Source organism: Anas platyrhynchos, chromosome 15, assembly GCF_047663525.1.
Source record: "Anas platyrhynchos isolate ZD024472 breed Pekin duck chromosome 15, IASCAAS_PekinDuck_T2T, whole genome shotgun sequence".
Lineage (NCBI taxonomy): Eukaryota > Metazoa > Chordata > Aves > Anseriformes > Anatidae > Anas > Anas platyrhynchos.
In genome coordinates, this window is record NC_092601.1 from 16,490,767 (window position 1) to 16,512,723 (window position 21,957).

Here is a 21,957-nt window from a genome sequence, read left to right on the forward strand (position 1 = left end):
AGCAAAATATTTATTCTAGAAGCATAACAATAAGGAATCTGTAAAAGCAACAGTGGAGAGAACTCATCAAGCTCCTCTAGGAGTAACTTGGAGTAAAACGTATATTCAGGTGGGTAATGTCTATAACATCACTACCCAACATTCAGGGATATAAGGGATATAGACTTTTACAATAGTCAAGAGTTTCAGCAATTTCCAGCTAAGGTTTTTCTTTTTTTTTCTTTTTTTTGCTTTTTTTTTTTAATGGTAATACGCTGCAGAAGAAATTCTCTGTTACTATGGAGCAAGATCACTGAATGCTGACTGAACAGTAATTAAAGACTTCGTGGTATTTCTCCCATATGGAGACAACTTTCAAGAGTGTAACATGAAAAGAGATCTCTAACACAACAACAGCTTTATAAATGGAACCACCTAACAACTGCTATGAACTTTTTTTTCCAGCTCCACCCAAAATAAGGCTGGGGATTACTGATGCAGTAAAAAGAATTGCATCTATGGTTATTAGAAGAGAAAGAAATACTTGTCCCAAATAGATGCAACTTCAAATATTCAACTATCCTTATCCATCAGGGTTTTATTTGGGTTGCAGATCAATTTTTTTTCTTTGATTGATTGGTTTTTGTTGTTTTGTTTGTGTTTTGTTTTGATCCAGAGATTCCACAGCTGGCTTCAAGCACAGACAACTCAGATCCACAAAAAATTCTTAGCTCAGGCACAAGCACTGTCAGACTGCTTCCAGGGTCATGTCTGTAACAGTTCAGCTGCTTTTGTGTGATGCAGAGCTTGAACTTATTAAATCCTGCTAAACCCAGGCTGGCTGTGCACAGCACCAGGCAACCAGACTGCGGCTGGCTTTATATTTCTGTTGTCTGGAGCTCAAGGAAGCACAAAGCCAGTTCAGGTCTAGCAGAGCTAGCACAGAGCTAGAAGAGCTGTCAGAGAGACATGAGCTGACTGCTGTGGAACTGTCTAGCAGAACCCCTACCCTGCACCCCAGAATTTCTAGAACTGCCGATTTGCTCCAGCAGAATGTGGTCCCACTTTGCCAAACTAGCTTAGAAGATAAGAATCGTGTCAAAATACGCAAGCCCTCCCTTAAACGTGACTGCAAATGATAATAAAAACATTTTTGAAGAGTCTTTCCATGAAGGTTAGCCAAAACCAATGCTGACAAACAATATTCAGACCGGCTAGACCCACATAGGAACCTACCTCCTTCCATCTGTTCCCCGATATCATTAGTACATGTTTTTTTTTCAGCCCTTCATGATTTACAGACTGCAGTTAAAATTGTACAAAAATAAATGGTTTAAGAATCCAAACTTGAGGTGAGTTATTTATCATACAAGGTTCTTACTTCATGATGTGATGTAGTCGTGGATCTGTGAATTGTGTGGTTCTGTTGTTATGATCTACAAAATATATTCTTCCTGAAACTGTACTTCTAACTTCCCAGCCTGGAGGCAAAGGTCCTAGTTCATCACAATTCACACTGTTAAGGTCTCTAAGGAGAAAAGTAAACAAAGTTAAAGCACTTCTGAAGTTGAGATGAAACCAATTACACTCAGGGGATGGGGCGGGGGAATGCATCTGGTGCTCAGTGATTCTAGCTGTGGAAGTCTTGGTAGGAAGGTGAGAATAGCTGTTTTAATGTTGCCTTTTTAGAATCCTCAGTCTAAGCAGTGCAACTCCTTATGTCTGTCCTTTTAAGTCTTTGAAAGTAAAAAAGCCATGCAGCTTAGAAGTAACTTCAATATGCAATGTAGTCATTCAGGTGATGACAGGGCTTCTCGGGGCTATAAAAGGAGGAAGAGTCTTTTTTTTCCATAGAAAAAAAAATTAAAGAAAAAATCCTATTAACACCAGGATGATCTATGTGCAGAAAACCCAACAATTAATCAAAGGTCTCCACACCAACCACTCAACACCAGGTCCCAAAGATCTCAACACCAAACGCCCAATAGGTTAAGAAGCCAAGACAGCCAAACACTAGGATCACTTAAAAAGAAAAAATCACCCCCTTAATTAGCAAGGTTAGAATCCTAAGTATTTGACCAAGAAATCATCCAGAGTAAGGCTTTAGTGACATATTCACCCCTTTTATCCCAGATAGCTTTAAGGTATCTTTCTTTCTAAGTGCTGCTAAAGGTAGTCACTCACTTGTAGGTAGCACAGTAACATGTGAATTCAATGTATGGGATGTACTTAGAGAATTTAAAATGTTTAAGACCCCTGACACCTAATACAGTAAAACCAAAGAATGGCAAGAAAAGGAAAGAGAGGAACTTGAAGATTATTGTTTAGACAGAAAAGCTGTTGTTAAGCAAAATATTCTCTAGACAGCTGACATGGATTCATCTATTACCCAGGGTTGAAGACATCACTCTGTAGATTTCCTTACCTAAATCTAACCACCCAGCATCAGCATAAGCAAGTAAACTGAGAGGCTTCAGCAAAGGTAGAAACACTTTGTACATCAAAGGCTTCATTACTGTCAGAGTGAGTATAAGCCAGCAGGGGGTACACAGGGAGACAGACAAGCCTTTGTTAGGCTCCTTAAAAGAAGATTATAGTTGTAACCATTTGTTTCAATCAGCTGTGCATCTGAAAGTACTTTAGAGATCTGATTACATCAAGTTTTAACCTACATCTGTGCTAAATGCCAAGGTTAGGGTTTTGCACTGTAACTAGTAAAGAAAAGCCACCTTTAACTGAAATAAAACAAGCGACCTGTGACGCACAAGAAACCATTGTGTCCACTTATTTGCTGGTCCCAAAAATCTAAGATTTGTACAGAAAAGAAGCAATAACTTTTGTTAGGCATCACTGGAAGAAGAGACACGGCTTTGGGCACGCAAGCCTGCCGTGAGTGACACAAATGAGCACTGTCATTTCTTCTTCCAACTACACCAGCTAATCTAACATCAGCTATTTTCTCTCTCTCTCTAAACCTTATTTCTCATATCCTCCCATACGCTGTTATTATATCAATGCTTTTGCCTACACTGCTTTATATAATTTTTCTAATATCCTGTATCACGCTGGTGTATTATGCAGCCAGCACAGCAGCTGAAGAGTTACAAACTTTGTGTTTTACCAGGAATCTGGTGTGCAGGTGGCCCAGTGAAACAGCCCAGACTCAGAGCCCCTCAAGGAAGAGAGCCAGACCTTAGTCACAAAGACCTGGATTAACTGCAGGTTAAGTTTTAAAGAGGCTTTACTAAATTAATCATGTGGAGGATTCAAATTTTCTAGCTGCAAATCATTGGTCTGAAGCACAAAAACCCCAACGCTATTTCAAGTTTCAAGATGAGAAGTGATCTCTGTTTCAATTATACAGGAGTGGGCACTATTGTATGAGAAGCTGCAAATTTAATACTCAGGAAGCAATGGCTTTAAGGCAGTGGTCACCTTTTTCTTTAATGTACAGTTCAAACTGGTTTTGGACAAAGTTTGGGTTAGATTCAGAAATTTGTAACTTTAAAAAAAAAAAAAAAAGGAAGCCACATGGACATTCTGGGAAGAATTTGTCAAATGTGAATTCCCAAAGGACTACACAGATTTTTCCTTTGTTTTGCATGATTCACACGTAAATAATTTTCAAAAAGTCATCTTTAATGTATGGTGAAAAGCTAACTGGAGAGGTCACAAATTATTCCTCTGCTCTCACCTCTCCCTTTAAATTTAGATAGCCCGTTTTACAGATTTTTGCTCTTTAAGATTCAGCTCACTTCCGTACATACACACACAATTTCCCCCCCCCCCAACGATGAGTTTGCAACTATAAATACATACCTTGGTATCCTAGGGTCATGCCATGTGCTAACTCCAGTCTGTGTGTGCAAAAAATAAACCTGTCCCTGTACTGTTGTTCTTTGTTCTGCAAAAAGAGAGAAAAGATTAGTGTAAATTACAAATCTGAAATAAACAACACTGAATAACAGTTTATTTGAAACCATTAGTGTGTACTGTCTTTCTGTCAGCACTAGGAGAAAGCACTTGAGCCATCCCACCTGATGTCTTGCAGCATGGACTACTTTGTCTTTAAACGCTGTCTTCACAAATTTACTTGACTACACATTTCAATAATCCTTTTCAAACTCACAAATCCTGGCACCAACATGTTTCAGTTTGTATTTTTAGATTTTCAGACAACCCAAACCCCCAAACTGGATTTCTTTCCTCCTAGATTTGGCGTGCTCTTTTCTGAGCTTTAAATTCCCCTTAATCTTATCCTTCCTAATCTTCTGTACTACTGGCTTCTTTGTTGCTTTTATATTTTCCCGATCTTTTCTCAAACGTGGGCTCAAACTTACACGACATGCCAAGGGGGAAGGAAAAAAATAGCATTACTGCTCTAGTTTAAAGAGCTCTTTACATTCGTTCTCCCCAGATACACAGCCAAGATTAGCAGTGAATTTTCTATAACAGCATCATACCACAAACTCATGTTTAATTCACCATCAACCCCTCAGTGTATCCTGGAGTAGGCAACTGCTAATTAGACACTCTCAGACTTGCATCTGCACTGTTTAGTTCCTTTTCCAAAATGCAGACCATTAGATGCACACACATACTGCATGTCCCGACAGGCAAACCACAACTATATGTTAAAAGGGGAGATTTTTGCTCTGAAGTCTTTTGAAAACCAAAATTTAATAGTTCTGGAGAACTCTTACCATAGCCTTCTGGTAGGTCAGGAGACTGGTGACCATGGGGTCTGTTCTGAGGTGTCTGTACATGACCTCTGACTTCAGGAGTCCGAAGTCGCTGTGCCTGAAGCCTCTGATCTTGACTGGGGGACTCTACAAAGCGACAATTGCCTCCACCAGCAGCCCCGGTAGTGTCTGTGTATGGTGCTGGCTCCTCCATAAAACAGCTCAGTGGCCTTCCCGGTCCGGAATCTTCATAAACCGTTCTGAAAATGGGGAAACTTCAAGAGTTTCCATCACAAAGAAGTGAATGCAGAAATAACTTTTTCTCTATCTGTTACTTCAAGTACCACAACTTTAAACACAGGATATGACACTAACATTTTTATACCCCAAATTTCTTAGCTAAACAGAAATGCCATAAGCACTGGTAACAAGAAATATCAAGTCCAAGCCAGTTTAGCATATTTTCTTCAAATAAGTATTCAGCTAAAACCTTACTACCTGTTACGTATTCCCAGACAAGATATTAGTCACACTACTATTTAATATTTTGAGTGTTCCTTATATTCTTCCCATATGTAAGCTGTTTTTCTAATTAAGCATAAGAAAGCAATTCTTACCCTTCATTCTCCAAAAGCCCTCTGCAGTCTACTACAGAACCTCCTGTGCCTATTCTGTCCCGTGTCTGTAAACTGACTGAAATAAAAAACAAACGCAAGTTAATAATAAAAGAACAATTGTTCCCTAAACAATAACAGCAACCACTGCACAACCCACATTTATAGAGGGTAAAATATTAAGGAACACTAAATCTTAGTACGCATGAGAGCACACCACTTACCACAACCCCTTCTAAAACCCTAAAGCATTATTCATTTAAAAAAAGGGAGAAAAGAAACCAGAGGCATCACATCATCAGAACTTAAGCTGAGTCTATTTCTGTAAATATCAAACATGCCAGATTCTACATCTGCATTTCATGAGGATTCTGAAAGGTTAGCTAGAAAGAAGCAGCTCGCCACTAGATGTCATCGTTACAGTTAGAATTTAGGCTTTGCCAAACATTTATGGGCTTGGGTTTGATGCGGGGGAGAGGCACCGCAGTGTGGTAAAATGGGTTAAGTTAGGTGTACAACTAGCATTGCTGAAATTTGGAAAGGGGTTACATGAGCCAACGATCAAGAATGGTATTAAAACTGCAATTCACAACATTTCTTCTACCTCCTTTAGGTCCTCTTTTCCAGGTAACATTCTGTTTGCCTGTCACCTCCATCCCAATACAATCAGTTTTACAGAACATTCACCCTTCCAGAGCTGCATTAGAGACCTTGCCAAATGCACTCCCTATTTTTAATATTGTTTCCCATTATCTAATGAGAGAAACCAAACTGCTATGTAGGAGGACAACAAAAAAAAAATCATGTTATGCAATTTAATCCCATTAAAGTCTGAAGAAACAGCACAGAAAAGGCATTGAAGCAATGACTGGGGGTTTCTGTTTTTAATACAGCATTTGCCCGTGTTCTGTATTTACCTAAGAAGATAAATGTTTAACCAAGAGCGTTCTTACCCACTATTTGGCCTCGTACAGCATCAGTATCTGTGGGATTTAGTTTGCATAGATCCAAACGCTGGTCTGCAAATGAGAATTGGAAACATCAACAAAACACTGAGGGGCTGGGGGACAACACTACCCACTACTCAAACACAAGGCACTGAAGGCTCTTGGCTGTGCCAGGCAGGGACTGCTCTTACATCCAGTATCTTTTAGCCTGCTGATGGCATTGGAGAGGAGTCGGACACACCCCAGGAAGCCAGCTCCCTGTTTCTTGTGGATTTTTTTATGGTTCCATACGCTGATGGTTATGGAATCCGTCTTGCCAACGTATCTAGAAAAACACATATTGGAAGAGTAATTTTAGGAAAAAAAAATCTCCTTTTTACTCTACAGCATTTATGCTTTATTTGGTACAAATTCTGATACATTTTATTCCATTGGTCATGCTTCTTTATTATAAATGCAGAAGCGCTTAAGGCTGAAAAAGTGTTATTAATGAATTACTGTGCTATGATTTTACACAGCACATTAAATTGATATTTCTGCAGCACGAATTAACTACAGACAGCCTCATTAAAACCTATGCGTCAAGCTAATTAATGTACAAAATTTTTAAATTTATGTTTCTAATATTTTGAAGAAAATAAATCACTACAACAAGGACAATCTTTTCTAAAAGCTGGGCTGCACTGCTCCAGTAGAGCTTGCTCTAAGCAGTTGCACTGTGTACCTAACACACAGATGTTGCCACATTCAAACACGTAGAAGCAGGAGATGTAACCCTTTATTTACAGCTAATTTTTTATTATTGCAAAAATGAGTCCTCCTCAGCAAATGCGATTCTTCTTGGTAACAAAAAATGAAGCTGCAGTGGCAATCCCTGCACTTCGTTTAACAGATAAATCTCAGAGTTTTTACTTATGACCTAAGTAATAACTCACAGATCATAATGCTGGTTCCATTTGGGGTCCAACGTGTTCTTCACAGTGTCAGTTGAATGGCACTGACCTGACCCATCAACAACTATTTTTGCAAATGGGTCAGGAAGTCCTGTGGAAGGGAAAAGGAGCCGTTAAGCTCGATGCTTTTTATTTTCTTTCTTCCTTTTGTTTTGTTTTGTTTCTCCCAATACAATGCTATTCTCAAGAAAGGAAAGGTGCCATTATCCTAAAACTATTTTAGTAAATCCAAACTGAGTTCCTAATTAAAGAACAAGGTACTTCTGCCCTACACATTGATAAATGCCATAAATTGTACAAGAACTTAGAAAACAAAAGGCTAAATGTGCTTAATTTAACAGTGCTTAAATGTCCCATGCATACAAAAAGTGGGCATTTTGATTCAGTCCTTAACATGACATTGAGACTCCAGCTGGACCCTTTTTGTTTTTCTTTGTTGTTGGCTGGTTTTTAACAATTACATCCCTATGAGATAGATGCTATTGGTAACCCTCAGAAAATTATAAGTAGCAACCTGCTTGCAGTCTCATCAGCCAGACTTCCAACCTGAATTTGCAAGTCCTTGGTCTTTCCAAGGCTAGAGTCTGCATCACCCAAATACAATTCAGAGCAATGTGCATTTATGTAGTACTGCAAGCAGGGAACCACAGAACAAATCACATCCACAAACGAGCCATGACAGTAATGCACAATCTGCAAATAAACCTGATTAATCAAGAGCAGAAAGTTACACAATTGGGGCATACTTACTGAAGAAATCTTTCTTTGCAAGATTCTTGGCACATAATACTGCAAAACAAAATACCAGATAAAGAAATGTTAAGACCATAAATAAAACCTTCCAGCAATCATACCAGTTACAACAGTACGTGACCTGCACTCTTAAAGAAACACAGGTATTATACACAAGCGTTGTTTTCTTCACCTGTGATGGGAATTTACACTTACAGAAAGAAGAAAATCCTTTTGCTGCTTTTGTTCTATTGTTGCAAAGATTTAATGAATGTGCCATTGCATTAAAGCCAGCAAACTCTCTATATTACATGCTCACACAAGTGCTAAAACAGAATTTTGCTGCCGTTGTTTCAGAACCCACCCATTTTACAACGAGCACTAAGCAGGTTTTGAACCAAGAAGGGTTCTGGGGCTCCTGGAGACAACTTCTGTATGGAGTCCCATCAAAGGCTGCGCAACCTCCTGCTCTTTGCATGCAAATGGTTTGTGGTACCTTGTAAAAGAAAGCATCAGCGGCTGCTGGACCAGCCCAACATCTCACAAATACAGAAAGGTTTGGGGATGGGTATCACAGGACCTCATTCAGGAGAAAAAAAAATACTGGGAAAAAAAAGCATCAAGTTTTTTTCCTTTGGAAGGGCCACAAACAAGACATCATTTCCCTTTCTCCAATTGGAGTGAATAACCAAGTAGTTTAAGCAAAAATTAGATCAGGAATCTTGCATCCATCTCTCTTTCTATTAGGTCTGTTACCAGCTACAAGCCTCATTTTACTTTTCAGTAAGGGCTGCTCGGTACGATCTCAGCAATTCAAGTTGCTCAGTATCCGCTGAACTCTTAGAGCAGGCCAGGAAAAGTCACCACAGAGCCAAAGATGAAAATATTAGAGCTATAACTTATCGAAAACTGGGAGAAAGAGAGAAAGAAGAAAGAAAGATTATAAAAGACCCAACTATCTTTGAGGTAGCCTCTTCCCCACCAAGTTCTGATGGTTCCAGCACGACAACAATTGCTCAGAAAACATTGAGATGGCCACGTCCCCCAAAATGTGGTAATTTTTTTTATCATCATTTTTTGCACTTCTGAGGGAATTTCACCTCTCAACTCCAGAGCAATGCCCACCTGCTAAAATACCTGGCAGAATAAAATCTACCTTGTCTCACACGTCAACAGACCGAAGCCTTAACCCATAAGTTAAAATTAGTGTAAAAATACAGAAATCCTTTGTTTTATCAATAATTAAAGCAGCTGCAAAGGGAAACTGTTGTTCCAAGGGATTAAAAATTCCGTACTTCTGACACTGACAAACCGCAGAATCGGAGAAAGCTCCTCTCAAGTATTCAATTTCAACAGCTGACCAAAACCAAGGAGGCTGAAGGACTACAGCAGTGTGATTTGAAATCAAACAGGATTACAGAATCACAGACCTCCGCTCTATAATTTCCTCTTCCTGTCCTGGGCGCTTTGGAAGAAAAAATACCAGAAAACCAAGGAACGAGTACAGGTAAAATCAGAACCTGAATTTTAAAGTCCCAGTGAGTGGTGGAGCTTCTCCTTTCTTAAATAACTCACTCCGTGTCCTATCCCCAGTTCTAAGAATCCATTATTAAGCTGGAAAAGCACGCCATCTGTAACAACCCGAGTACCGTCGGCCTTTGTAATTATTCCATTTATTCTGTATTTCAGGTGTGCTCTCTAGAGCTAACCAGCAGCCCAAGTTTCATAAGCTATTATTGAAGAATTATATTCTGCATTTAATGCTTTTCCCTCTGCCACAGGCTTTCAGTCCGCAGTAGAGGAGTGCAGCTGCCAATTTTCCAGTTGCAGCCTGTGAAACCCTCAATTTCAGGTTGCAAAAATCATTACTCTTTCTAGTAAGAAAAACACTGCCCCAGCAGCTGGTAGCAGAAAGAAATCTTGATGGAGCTGTCTCTAGAAGCAGCCTGCCCAAGAGCGACCGGTGGCTTTGCTCTACTATTTGCACATTAAACTTGCTATGGCAAAAATATTTCCAAGTGCCCTATCGCTTAAAAGCTACACAGTTCGAAATTCCAGTAGAGAAACGGGTGACAAAGGTCACCAACAGGACAATTGGGCACAAAACTGTGCCAGGAGCCAGGCTGAGAGCCCCTCCCTGCTCTGCAAAGCCGTGCTCGTGCCAGATTTACTTCTTAACCGCACTGCCTCCAACGGGACTTGTGCACGACTTTCTTCTAAGCCAGTACGGCTCTGTGTCAGCAGCAGGAATCTCCCCGTGTGTGTTGCAAAGTTACAGAAGGCACCGATTCTCCTGCCTCGGTCATTTGCATTCTGCCTCCTGAACGCCAAGGGACTTGTTTCGGCTTGACACAGGATTTGTTTGGACGGCGCTGCGCATTGCCGCGCGGCGCTGGGGAGCTGCTTTTACAGGGCAGAGCCCCAGCACCGCTCAAACAATGTCTTCACGTCGAGATTATAATATTTATAAAGGGATGGGAATGTTTTTTTTTAAAGTACCTGACATTACTGAGATAATTTCAAAGGGTAAATTAGCCAGCCGGGGAAAAGCACTAGCGTGAAAGCGTATTTGGCAGGAGGTGAAGAAAGGACGAGCCGTAGACGGAGTTGGTATTCACCCTGGGGATGTCTTTGGTGCAGCCTGAGTGCGTGGAGCCGTGCCTGTGCCAGCCCCCGTTGTCCACCCAGCTCCCAGGGCAGGAGTGAATCACCTGCTGTGGCTCGGGAGGTGCTGCGGGAGGGCCTGCAGCCAGGCGCAGGAAGGACGGCGCGGCGGCACCGCTGCCTTCACAACCCGGGCTGAGAATTGCATCAGCAAGCTGCTGCTCCACCAGCAGGCCACCCATCCTTCTTCGGGAAGGAGGCCGAGGAAGACAGCCTGGGCGAGGAACCATTTCAAACACCCTCAGCAGAGACAGGCCCAGGCTGCAAATCAAAGCCGGGGCAGGCAGGTTCCTCCTCCCGACTCGTCTGCGCCCAGAGCAGCCAAATCTGTGACTGGGCCGCGCTCGCTCGCCCTTTGCTCTGTGCTCTGAGTTAAAGCTAAGCACCTCCTTGCTCAAATTAAGCTTTTTTTTTTTGCATGTGGATAGGAGCCGAGCCAACGACAGCATTCAATTTAGCACTCGAGTCGATTCTGAAGACGAGACAAACCAGCACTGCGTCCAGGTCGGCTGCAGGAGCGGGGGGAAGGTCATGCTGCAAGGCGCGGGCAGGCAAAGCTCCCAGTCAGCTTCGGCCGTCCTTTGATATTCCAGGTTAATCATTTGTGCCTGTACAAACATGCAGCTGGATTCCAGGATACATTCGTTTTACTTTCTGACAGAAAGTAAACACAAGGCCAGCGGGCTGGTGACGTAGAAAGGACTTGACTTAATATTTACTTCTGTGCAGACCGTCTCGAATCACGAAGATACGCAGCGTGACCACTGAAAGCCCCGCGGGCTGGCGGAGTGCTTGGAGGTGCAAGGAACGCCAAGGGAAAGCTTTATTGGGAGCAGAGGGGAATAAGGATCCCATCGTGAAATGAAACTGAAGTTACTGCATACCACTGAAAATTAAAAAGGCTGCAAAATGCGATGCAAGCAGGCGATGGGAACGTGGCTGGTAGCACGTCGAAGCCTGCTGGGCTCTTTTGGCTCGCGGGGCTGGCAACCTGTGGGTCAGCTGGGGAGGGCCCCACGCTGCCTGCTCCTCTCGGCGAGGCTCTTCCATCCTGAAAAGGGTGGCAGAAGACTGCACAGACAAATAACGTGCTCCAAGTGTAAAAAAAATAATCCCCCAGAAAGAAAAAAAGAGCGCGCATCAGCCGTTTCCCACATGCTACTCCACCCCCCCAAGGCACCGCAGCCCACAATTAAAATCTTTGCTGGATGTGTTTTATGAGATCGCTTCTCGTCCGAACGGTTCGGTGCATTTTGTGTGGAAAATACTCCAAATACCACAAACCACCCCCCCCCGAAACGCCTTTACGAGCGGCTCTACTTGGCGTCCCTATTCCCTGCACATAACCTTAAATGAGACTTCACTGCAGATAAACGTCTGGTTTTATTTCTACTACCAGGCAACCCATGAAGGTTTTTAAGTGTTTTGGTTTTTTTTTAAGGCTGACAATCATTTATGTTTGATGGGGTACAAGAGGCAAGTTGAATGGAAAAGGAAAGATGGCTAAAGGCAGCAAGTGTGTAAAAATGTGGTTTCTTTGCAGCTAACCACATCACTGAGCTAAAACACCCCGTTTTATTCACATATCGAAGCTTAAGTTGTCACCACAAAGGCCAAGGTTTCTATTCTAGTCTTTTTCTTGTTTGCTTTAAGAATACTTTTGGTCTTCCTCTCTGTCTGCAACGCAGAAACCCACAGACTGCTTTAACTTCTCAGTAACCGAGCCTGAACCGCTGCCGTGCCTAACGCCCAGAAACAACCCCAAGCCTTACGTTACGTTTGCAAAACAGAGCAATTACCTGTACTGAACTCATTTTACAGACACGGATGCATGGATGTGCACACCGAGCTGCCTTCATTACTGATCTCGGTATCACGGTGCCAAGAAAGTTGCAATCTGACAGGTAAGCCACCCAAAAAAACCCAAATCCCCTCCGACTTCAGGGCTGCGTACATCACACCTCATCACCTGGAAGACTCTGCCTGAACTCAAGCTAGAGCTGAACTCAGCCAGCAGATTAAAGCAGTGCTTCATTAGAAAACCTCAGCTCTCAGAGAGCTGCTAGATTTGGTACACGAAGCCTTTTTGTGGCCCTTTTGTGTAGGCTGCAGTAAAAATCAAAGCCTCTTTTCAAGGCATGCTTTCCTCGTGGGCTGGAACTTGGCTTCACGCAGCCAGTCGCAAACACTAGACAACTTTGAAGAGATCTTCAAAAAACCACACACCCAGAAAAAAGCCATTTTTATTAGTCCATTAACATGTCATTAAAGTATCTCCTTAGCCCAGAATCAAAATTCCATCCTACCTAAGCAGAAAAACGTCACGCATGAGAGAGCCCTCGCAGAGCAAACACCACCAGGTTGACAAAACAGAGTGGTTTCATCTCCGGGTTTCCTGAGACGTACTCAAACTGAAAAATCCTCTTGGACAATGCCCAACAGTAAGCCTTCAGGTCTTCCAGATACACGCCAGCAAGGGCTGCTTAGCCCTCAAGAAAGTAAATCAGTAAAACAATAAAAATAAACAAACAAACGGCACGGGGCCATTGGAAGAAGAAGGCTCGTTAAATTCCCAGTTACCTGAGACTGCACGCAGCACGGCGAGTAAAGTTTAAGAATGAACTGACACCAACCTTGGAGATACACAGACGGTTATGGAATTAGTTGAAGATCTTTGCAGGGATTAAACAAAAAGAGGAGATCAATAGGAAGCTGAATTAATGCTGATGTACAGACTCAGAGAAAAGCGTGCAGATCAGACAAGTGGAAATAAGCACATCCAATTATCTCTCCGAGTAACTCTTCTTTTTCTCTTCTTCCCCCTCTGTTCACCCATAACAAATTCCTGACACAAAGGCGAACTCCCAGATTAGATTTTTCATCAAATCCTAGCTATAACATCAGTTTTCTTACAAGTTTGCTGTGCTTCCTCTAATCCAGGCCAAGAACCTTCTCCTGTTCTCTATTTCCCAGTCAGATACCAAAGGCCAGAACCCCAGCCGCTGGAGCATTACAGCCTCAGACCTCAGAGCAGGAGCCACCCATGGAATTTATTTGCCCCTTGTACAATGGGGCAATTTCCAGAGGTACTGGGACAAGAGCGAGACCATGCCTTGTGAAGCCTCCTCTGCCATCAAAAAAGTGCCCCTGCAGCATCAGCCACCCTCACCTTCCTTCACCTTTTCCTTGCAGACCTTCTCCCAACATGTTCTTCGAGCACTGGAGTTCAAGAGGTGAGTCACCAGTCACTGTCCCCACTTTACAGCACCTGGAAAACCCATACCCAAAGAAAGCCACTCCCAAAAAATACCCCATTGCTCACAGCTTTACCAGAGAACACATTAACAGCAGGGGAAGTCAGAGGGAACTACCCTACGGCTTTTAAAAGTCAGTCCTCTACCACCAACACATCCACCAGGATCACAACCAAGTGGCGTAAATAATTCTGTAGAGATTTACCAAATGCAGTCAAGTTTTTGTTTTGGGAAGATGTCCACAAATGGCCTCGCAGTTCCTTGAAAACAGAGCAAATGCTCGGGCTTCGGCTATATTGTCAGCGCCTGTATACACGAGTAAGAAAGAGAAACAACTGGAAAGAACTCAAAATTTCTGTTAAAACCACACAGAATAATATTCTATTCTCAGGGCAAATTCAACCTCTTAGCTGACAGCTAAATAAAACAATTGCAATAACAAAATTCCTCCTGGAAACACAAAACGTTTTACAGTTACTCCCCATTTCATTGTGCAAGTGGTAGCTACTGGGAGCAACACAGCTCTGCACTGCTTCCCGGACACATCTCGCAGCTCCCACCACACAAACCTGAATAATTTATATTTTTAAGCAAATAATGTTGCTCAAGATAGGCTTATCTGCACGGCTTGCACTTACTTGTGCTCACATTTTGAAACAGACACCACCGTGCATTGTGCAAGATCGCTGCTGTGAAGCTGAAAGCATGCCACAGGACTGACTGCGGGGCTCAATTTTCTTAAATGACATTAGAAGTAAGGAATAAAACCGTGTTGAAGTCTTAATATTTTGCTTTTATAGTTACCCAAGTGCTGAAAAAGCATCTGGAAAAAAATTCCTGAAGCATGAAAAACATGTTCCTCCACCCACATGCACTCATAACTCAGATTCCAAACTGAATTTTACTCAGATTGCCAAAAATATTTTGCACTTTTAACACTTGGAGCTTTCAAAGCACCTTTTGCAAAGCCGTACAAGTGTCACTACCTGACGGGACTGAACTCTCAGCCTAACCCTGCTCACAAATAGAGCTGGGATCGAGCCCAAAGCCAGTCCCATTCCATACCCTCAATAAACAACAGGTCCTGTCTAGAAAGAAAGGATCCAAATCTTCAGATGTATATATTTGTTTCTCTGGAAAGCACCAGATGAACAACAATACATTACAAAGGAAATACAGGAAAAAAAAACAACAACAAACAATCCACTCTAGAGATGAATACAAAGCTATGCTGCTTTTCACTACCACTTTGGCAGAAATTACATTTTAACTAGCTGGCTCTCCTTTCTGGGAATGAAAGCCCCTGTGCAGCACAGCCTACTGCTAAGTCAGCGTTTAATTTAGGTGTGTTTCATTTAATGCCTCTGATCTCCATTTCCATAAGTTAAATGTCTACAGCGTTCAACACCTTATTTTCATTATCAAAAAGAAGCTTACACGGACGCTCCCTTGCAGCTGATCATTTGCTTACTAATTCAGTACATAAAAGGCTTTTCAATAAACATTATGTTTGCTATAAAACACAGAACTTTAAGATTCCCCTCCTTGCAGATACTCTCTGTGGGGCTACCCACACCATTAGCACAACTATATTTTTTATAACCAGTTTGTGAGACTCCAGTTACAAGTGCATTTAGACGCTAACAGCAGCATTCCCCCCAAAAAACACCATCCAATTAATGGACTTGGAGTTTTTATAAGACATACGTTTCCGAAGCCTGATAGGAAAAGCTGCCCAACTGCTCTCTGCTGCTTTATAAAAGTGGAAAAGTGGAAAACAGAAGACTAAAACCAGAAGCAACGCGTTTGAGGATGTTTACCACGCGGCTAAAATTAGCGGACCATGCAACCACACCAATTAAAGCAGATCCAGCCTTGGGGTCCTGTCCACGGAGCAAAACATTTCTGAAAGAATGGGACAAACAGAGCCACGGGTCAGCTGTTCCACCCCAGGCTACAGGGAACTACAGCTCCTGTATCTTCTGACCCAGCACTACCTCCAGCTCTCTTTCCGTACCTACCGTCCAGCTTCAAACTATCTGCCTGGTTTGTGGAAGGCAGAAAAAAGTCTGACCTTCCAGTGCAAAACGTGCAAAAACTGTGAAAGCAAAAATATGGTACCAAAAATCTTGGCAAAGTTTGACTAGCCAAGCAATAGGTCAATAGAACCACTAGATTTATCTGAAATAATAAAAAATCTAAAATTTCCAAGCTAAAACTAACCACATTTATCACTTTAAAACCTAGAAGGTGTTTTGTATCTCCAAAGAGTGGCTGGTATTTATATACAGGCCTTCATATGCGGGGAGGGTCAATATTTCAGCCAATTTGTCTGTAAAACACTATTCTAGGGAAGGAAATATGAACGCAATTTAACACATTTTGAATCTCAATTTTAAAGCTAAGATTTGTTTTTCCGGACAGAGCCAATATTAGCTTCTTTGATATCTCACAGCAATTAAATATAGTACAAATCAACTTTAAGGAAGAACATTTTCCAGTGAGGATATTTTAATAAACAGTAAAAAAAAAAAATCACGTCTGGTTTTCATCAAACATTAAGCAGATTGCTTAAAAGCACGAACATTGTTATTTCAAAAATGAATGGTGTGAAATCATATGTAAGTTGTAAACTATGTAAACTATTAGTCATGCAGGTTCAGATGTATCACTAGAAGAGTTTCAGTTAAACAATTCCCATGGAAAACTGCCTTACAGCTAAATTTCCAGGCTGGGCCCTGGTCGGGGCAGGGCTCAACTCAGGGTTAACCTAGACCTGCACAGTGAACTACGGAAAAGAAGCTGGCAAGGGAGTTGCTCGGGTGAGCTAGGATGCTGCTGATGGTGACATTAGCAAAAGGAAAAACAACAAACCAAGTCTTTGAAAGCACAAAGTAAGGAACAACCAAACAATTGAGAAGTATCAAACCACCACCACGTTTAAGCATATTCAAGAATCTACATTTCTTCATTCATTCTTCGAACATCTGAGTGAAGAAATTCCAATGTAGAATTCCAGCAGAAACTGAACCTACACAATGCCTGGTAAATAAAAAGACCAGACTTTGGGAAGAAAAAACGCATACTGTGTTTAAGCTGTTTTTCTAAAACTCGAGCTCATTTTGTGTTTCTTTAATAAATCTTGCAACAAGTATTTGCTCAAAGTCTTCTGCAGAGAATAATATTCATCAAGCACCTCTCTAGCACTACTCCAGCTTCAGTGACTGCTACCAGAACAAATTCCAGTGGATATTGGATGGCTTTTCAATAGGGACTGTCAACACCCTCAAATTCTTTCATAAGTAAATGAAAAGCATTCCTGATATCAAGCAAGACATCAGCACCATATCAGTGCTTTAAAATCACATACCTGAGGTAAGGAACGACTTAGAATATGGGTATGGAAAAATACTTTATGTGCTAGAAATTAAGGAAAATGTCTCAGTATACCGAGTGCATTTTGGCATGTTTGGTTAGAAAGACAAAACGCCACAAGCCTTGTCATATATGCTCCTCCAAGCCCTGCCACCAAGAAACCCTTTTTCATGCTCTTACAGCTTTTGCCTTCCTCATTGGCAAACCTGTTGTTCATTTTGCGGTAAGCACGATACCAAACAGATGAGGTGGAGGAGTACTTTCTGCACAGGCCGCGAGCGAGCTCCGATTTAAAATCAGGGCATTGAAAGCCAATACTCAGCAAAGAGTTAACAGCGTGCAAAAGCCTCTAGCAATGAGTTCATTTTGTTCTGGGCTACTTAGCAAACGGTCAGCCAAAAATTGAACCAGCTGGAATTCATTCAGAAGTACTTCTTGCTTCCCAGAGCTCCCCGGGCTGCAGTTATCAACCTGAGGATAACAAGCGCACGGATCATCAGCATCGAGCTGGCGCTCGAGAGAAGTGGCACAGCCTAATGGCCCGTAATAAACGACGTTTTGATCCTAACTCGGACCTTAGGACTGAGTTATAACTGCTCCTAGGGTCTTGTGGGAAAAACTGTAGGATTTGCCTGAGGAAGATGGAATTAAAGAATTGCACCGACCTCTCTGTTCGGTGATTACCTTGTTACCTGTAACGTTTAGTGAACCCTTCTAACCTCAGTCCTTTTGCTGAGTTTCAGATGCTGTCAATACGAAACAGACAGAATGGAACACTGAAGTGGGAAGATTGCCTGTTTTAATCAATTAACAAAAAAATATATTACAAAAAACGCCCTAGAGTAGTTCAAAATACCATTTAGATACCTTGCTGTAGGAAAAGATACCTCAAATGCCCAGGTAAAGTTTCAAAAGTAATGATTATTTAAGCACTTAAGTTACAGAAATGGAAGAATGACTCCAGGAATTCCAACACCAGTTAAAGGTGCACAGTTTAAATTCAGAAAAGGAAGAATTTTGTTTGCTCAAGTTAAATTCTTGGCATCGCTTCTGATTTTGAATGAAGTACATTGGCTGGTTTAGAACATTGGTTTTTAACTCCTGGAAAAACTGAACTCCACAATCTTAGGTTTGTTTGCTAATTACTCAGTCCGTTATAATCCCTTTCAACATCCGCCTGAGATGTTACGAACTGCTCCTCGCTTTCTTTGTGCATTTTTTTCCCCTCATTTGTTCGGAGAGCTCAGCTTAAACCCTTCTTGTTTGCAAATGAAATAAAAAACACACAGGAAGCCCCAAACACACGCCAGTGTTTGTTCCTGGCTGGTGAAGGGCACCAGCATGAAAAGGTGAGCGGTGACCCTGGCTACCTGCCAGTGGCAACGTGCATCTCAGCTCACTGCTTGGGCCTGCTGCCAGATGCTGAACACCAGGGGGACGTGGGGACAAGTCGGGGGGTGACAGTGGTGGCACCCCTCAGCTGGCAGGAGCAGGGGCATGGAGCTATAAGGAAGTTGCGGCAGAGGGGAAAGGAAAAGAATGGGACAGAAGCGAGGCTTGTTCCAAAAAAAGACTGTAATTACAGAGATATTAATAGCTTCTGGAAGGCAAGAGTTTCTAATTCATTCACCTACTTTTGCTCTTTCTATTAACCCTAGTACGGAGTCGCTGTTTTCTTCTACACGACGTTTGCCCACTTGTTGCAGGGGAGACATTCCTTGTACTGTAATGAACTTTCCCAGGAATTAGCATGAAAGCTATTAGTACGTGGAGGAAGAAAAATCTGATTTAACAATCGGTCCAAGCTAAAGGGCTAACAGGAGAAGGAAACAATGAGTAAGAAACATTTTTGTTGCTGCTGTTGTACAGTTAGCCATGTCCTCAGGAAGCCCATACACTCACCCTCCGCAATCTACCTAATCACCTATTAGTCACCCCACTGGTAATTCCCTACAAGTGCTTTGGCTTGGGTCATGCAGCAGCCGGGAGACTGTCACCAATGTCACCAGCTCTCTGATTTCCAGGCAGTGAGATGCGTTTCCTGGCATGGAGAGGCACGTGCCCGAGGAAATGTGGGTCAGCGAGCGCGCATCCTACCGCCCAACGTGCGCTCTCCAGGGACTCGTGGCGGTGTGACTCAGGAGCAGCGGGCTGGCTGCAGGCTCACGATGCTCGTTTGTTAATGAGATTATCACCGTTCCTTGCCGGCATGTCCACACCACGCTGCCAGTCAGCTAGAAGAGATCTTCAAGGAGCCCAGTGCACACAAAGCAAAATATTGTGTGTTAGGGCTGTGCTGAACAGCACTGAAAATGTTAGAAGGATGTAGAACACCGACAGGCACATCACGCAACAGTAGCCGTTAAAAGGAAACGTCTGCCTTCAAAAACAATTAATCACCCGTTGTGTTTGCCTACAAACATCCCGATCCAACAGGCGTGTGTTTCGCTCAGCCGAGCAGCAGCAAGATGGACAACCAGGCTGCTGCTGCTGCTGCTTCAGAGCTGCAAGCAAGGGGGGCATTGTGAGCGGGACCCTGCCCTGAACGCATCCCCTCGCCTCCCCCAGCAGTGGTTGTGGTTAACCAGTAACCTCATGCAGCTCGCCAGCCAGCCCTGCTGCCAAGCAGCGCTCCCCAGCAGTACCAAAGTTCAGCGGATCCACGCCAGATCCGTGTCATCGCTCTCTTACACAAGCAGTGCCGGCCTCTCCACTTTAGGTACCTCCAACAAAACGCCTAATTCTTGCGTGACCTACGGGGAGGCACAAAACGGCTGCGAGCTGAATAGCACCAAAGAAGATTTCATGAAAAGCGGGCTTTGATTCCGAATCAAGCCGTATCAGCCTATGTGTTACTCCCTTGTTCTAATTATATAGGACAGCATCTATTTAAACTGCCAAGTTAATGACTTCAAATTTGATCAATAGGCTCTGTTTATTCAGCCCAGCGCTACTGACGGTCACCAGGGATGAACAGCAAAACAAACAGGCTGCTTACAGCAAATCTGCGGTTGAGGTGGGGTGCGTATGAGAAACCCACAACCAAATAGCCTGCGAGTTAGTCAGGGGGTGGGGAGGGAAGCCCCCTGCCACAGCCAGACACCCCATTTCCCTTTGTGTCCATAAAACATTTATCCGTGTTGCTCTGCGAACAGCCAAGTTGCGAGCTGCGTGAGCTCAAGCGTGACTAACATCACGGATACAGGACTCCGAGCCTTATCTCCTATCATCTAGCTGCGTTAAATATTTCACATTTGTTTTCAGATTAAGCCGTGGTAGCACACGGCAACAACAAGGGGACATCGGGAAGCCTTCGGACCATAAGCAGTGACTTCCCTCCTTGTCACCGTACCCAGGGCTGAAGGAAATTTGCTTTGGAGCCGCTTCGGGAAAGGCCGGAACCACCTTCTTGAAAGCAGGATGACAAATGTCCTTGACTAAACCTTCTGCCAGCAGACGGACTGTTTTACTTACAGACGAGCTAAATAAAAATAGTTCAGAACACAAGCAGCATACAGTGTGCGTGCAGCCTCCCAGCAAAGATGGTTTAAAATTTTAAAAAAAAGAGCTTTCGTTGCAAACAGCTTCTCAACGGCAGCTTAACAGCAAGGGATGTGGAAACCCCCAGCAATTTTCAAAGAACACCATGCGAGGTATTCAATATAGGAAACCCCCTTGCTAATCCCAAGTGAATCTGCAGCCACAAAGGCAGAGATTTTGATGAAAATGCTTTCTTGCATTATTCCGACCAGGGTGCTTGTTTACAATTTTCCTCGACATTAGGCTTTCATCACGTTGTCTGCGAGAGGGATCGCTACCTGCCCTGTAGGAAATGTCAGCGTCCATTCCATCAATAAATTATAACCCACTACTGCTCTCATACCTCCATCAAAGGTGCTACGTACGTAAGAGGGAGCATGAATGAAAAGATGCCATGTCTCTTCCTACGCAGCCTTCGTGTACGCCTTTCATACTCAGATTTTACCCAAGTGACAACACTCGCTCGCTGGATCACGGAGCAATAAAATATGAAGGAAGTTCTCCTAAACAAACTGGTCTCATCGACCTGCTGTATAAGCACAACGTCTAAAATTTAATACTTAAAAAACAACACTTGGAGCCAGCCGCTTCAGTCAAAGCCGAAGAAGTTTGCTTTCCATTTTAAATTGATTAAATAGATTCAATACATTAAATTTTGCATGGGTGGTTAGCAGTGCTAATATTCTAGATAAAACGAAACGCTCTGCGAGGAATATTAGGGCGAGCTCTCAGCAGATGTATTACTTGCTCTCACAGTAATTTAGTATAACAGAGGCCTGACAATTTCACTGAACATGATTACAAAAACCAGCTCTTCACAGTTCGACACAGAAGCTCCCAGAAGTACCTATTTCTTCACTGTGTACTCAGCACAGGCAACGCACTTGAAGACAGACGGAGGCTTTGTGGGAGCTGTAGAATAACACTTTATTTTTTTTTTTTATTAAGAAGGTGATCCCCATTTATCAAAGAGCCAAGATATTAAATGTGAGCCTTTATTTCCATTCCTATCGCTGAGGCGGCTCGCACACCTAGCAATCTGATATTGTCCGAGCTCCGGATGACAAATGGCTAGACAGAACCAAAAGAGAGCAAAATTTAATAAACAATTTTCATAAGCGAAAAGCCTATAAACAACGTTTCCCTCCTCACTAAAATAAGCTACGTGGCGTTAATTTGAAGTGATAGCACTGTTCTTTTAATTAAAAAATGCCAGT

General features: G+C 42.7%; 1 protein-coding gene across 7 annotated transcripts in view; it reads right to left on the reverse strand.

Moving 5' to 3' along the window:
• SMURF1 (SMAD specific E3 ubiquitin protein ligase 1) overlaps positions 1-21,957 on the reverse strand; it is a 45,813-nt gene that overhangs the window by 12,436 nt on the left and 11,420 nt on the right. For 4 of the 7 annotated variants that reach the window (XM_027469166.3, XM_027469164.3, XM_072023805.1 and 1 more), the window contains exons 2-9: positions 7,926-7,964; positions 7,158-7,266; positions 6,414-6,547; positions 6,229-6,294; positions 5,279-5,354; positions 4,683-4,936; positions 3,799-3,883; positions 1,361-1,507 (exon numbers count right to left, since the gene is read on the reverse strand). In XM_027469166.3, coding sequence (XP_027324967.1) covers positions 1,361-1,507; positions 3,799-3,883; positions 4,683-4,936; positions 5,279-5,354; positions 6,229-6,294; positions 6,414-6,547; positions 7,158-7,266; positions 7,926-7,964 — 910 coding nt within the window. The remainder of the gene's footprint in view (positions 1-1,360; positions 1,508-3,798; positions 3,884-4,682; positions 4,937-5,278; positions 5,355-6,228; positions 6,295-6,413; positions 6,548-7,157; positions 7,267-7,925; positions 7,965-21,957) is intronic. The other 3 variants (XM_027469167.3, XM_072023807.1, XM_072023806.1) reach the window with 1 other exon arrangement.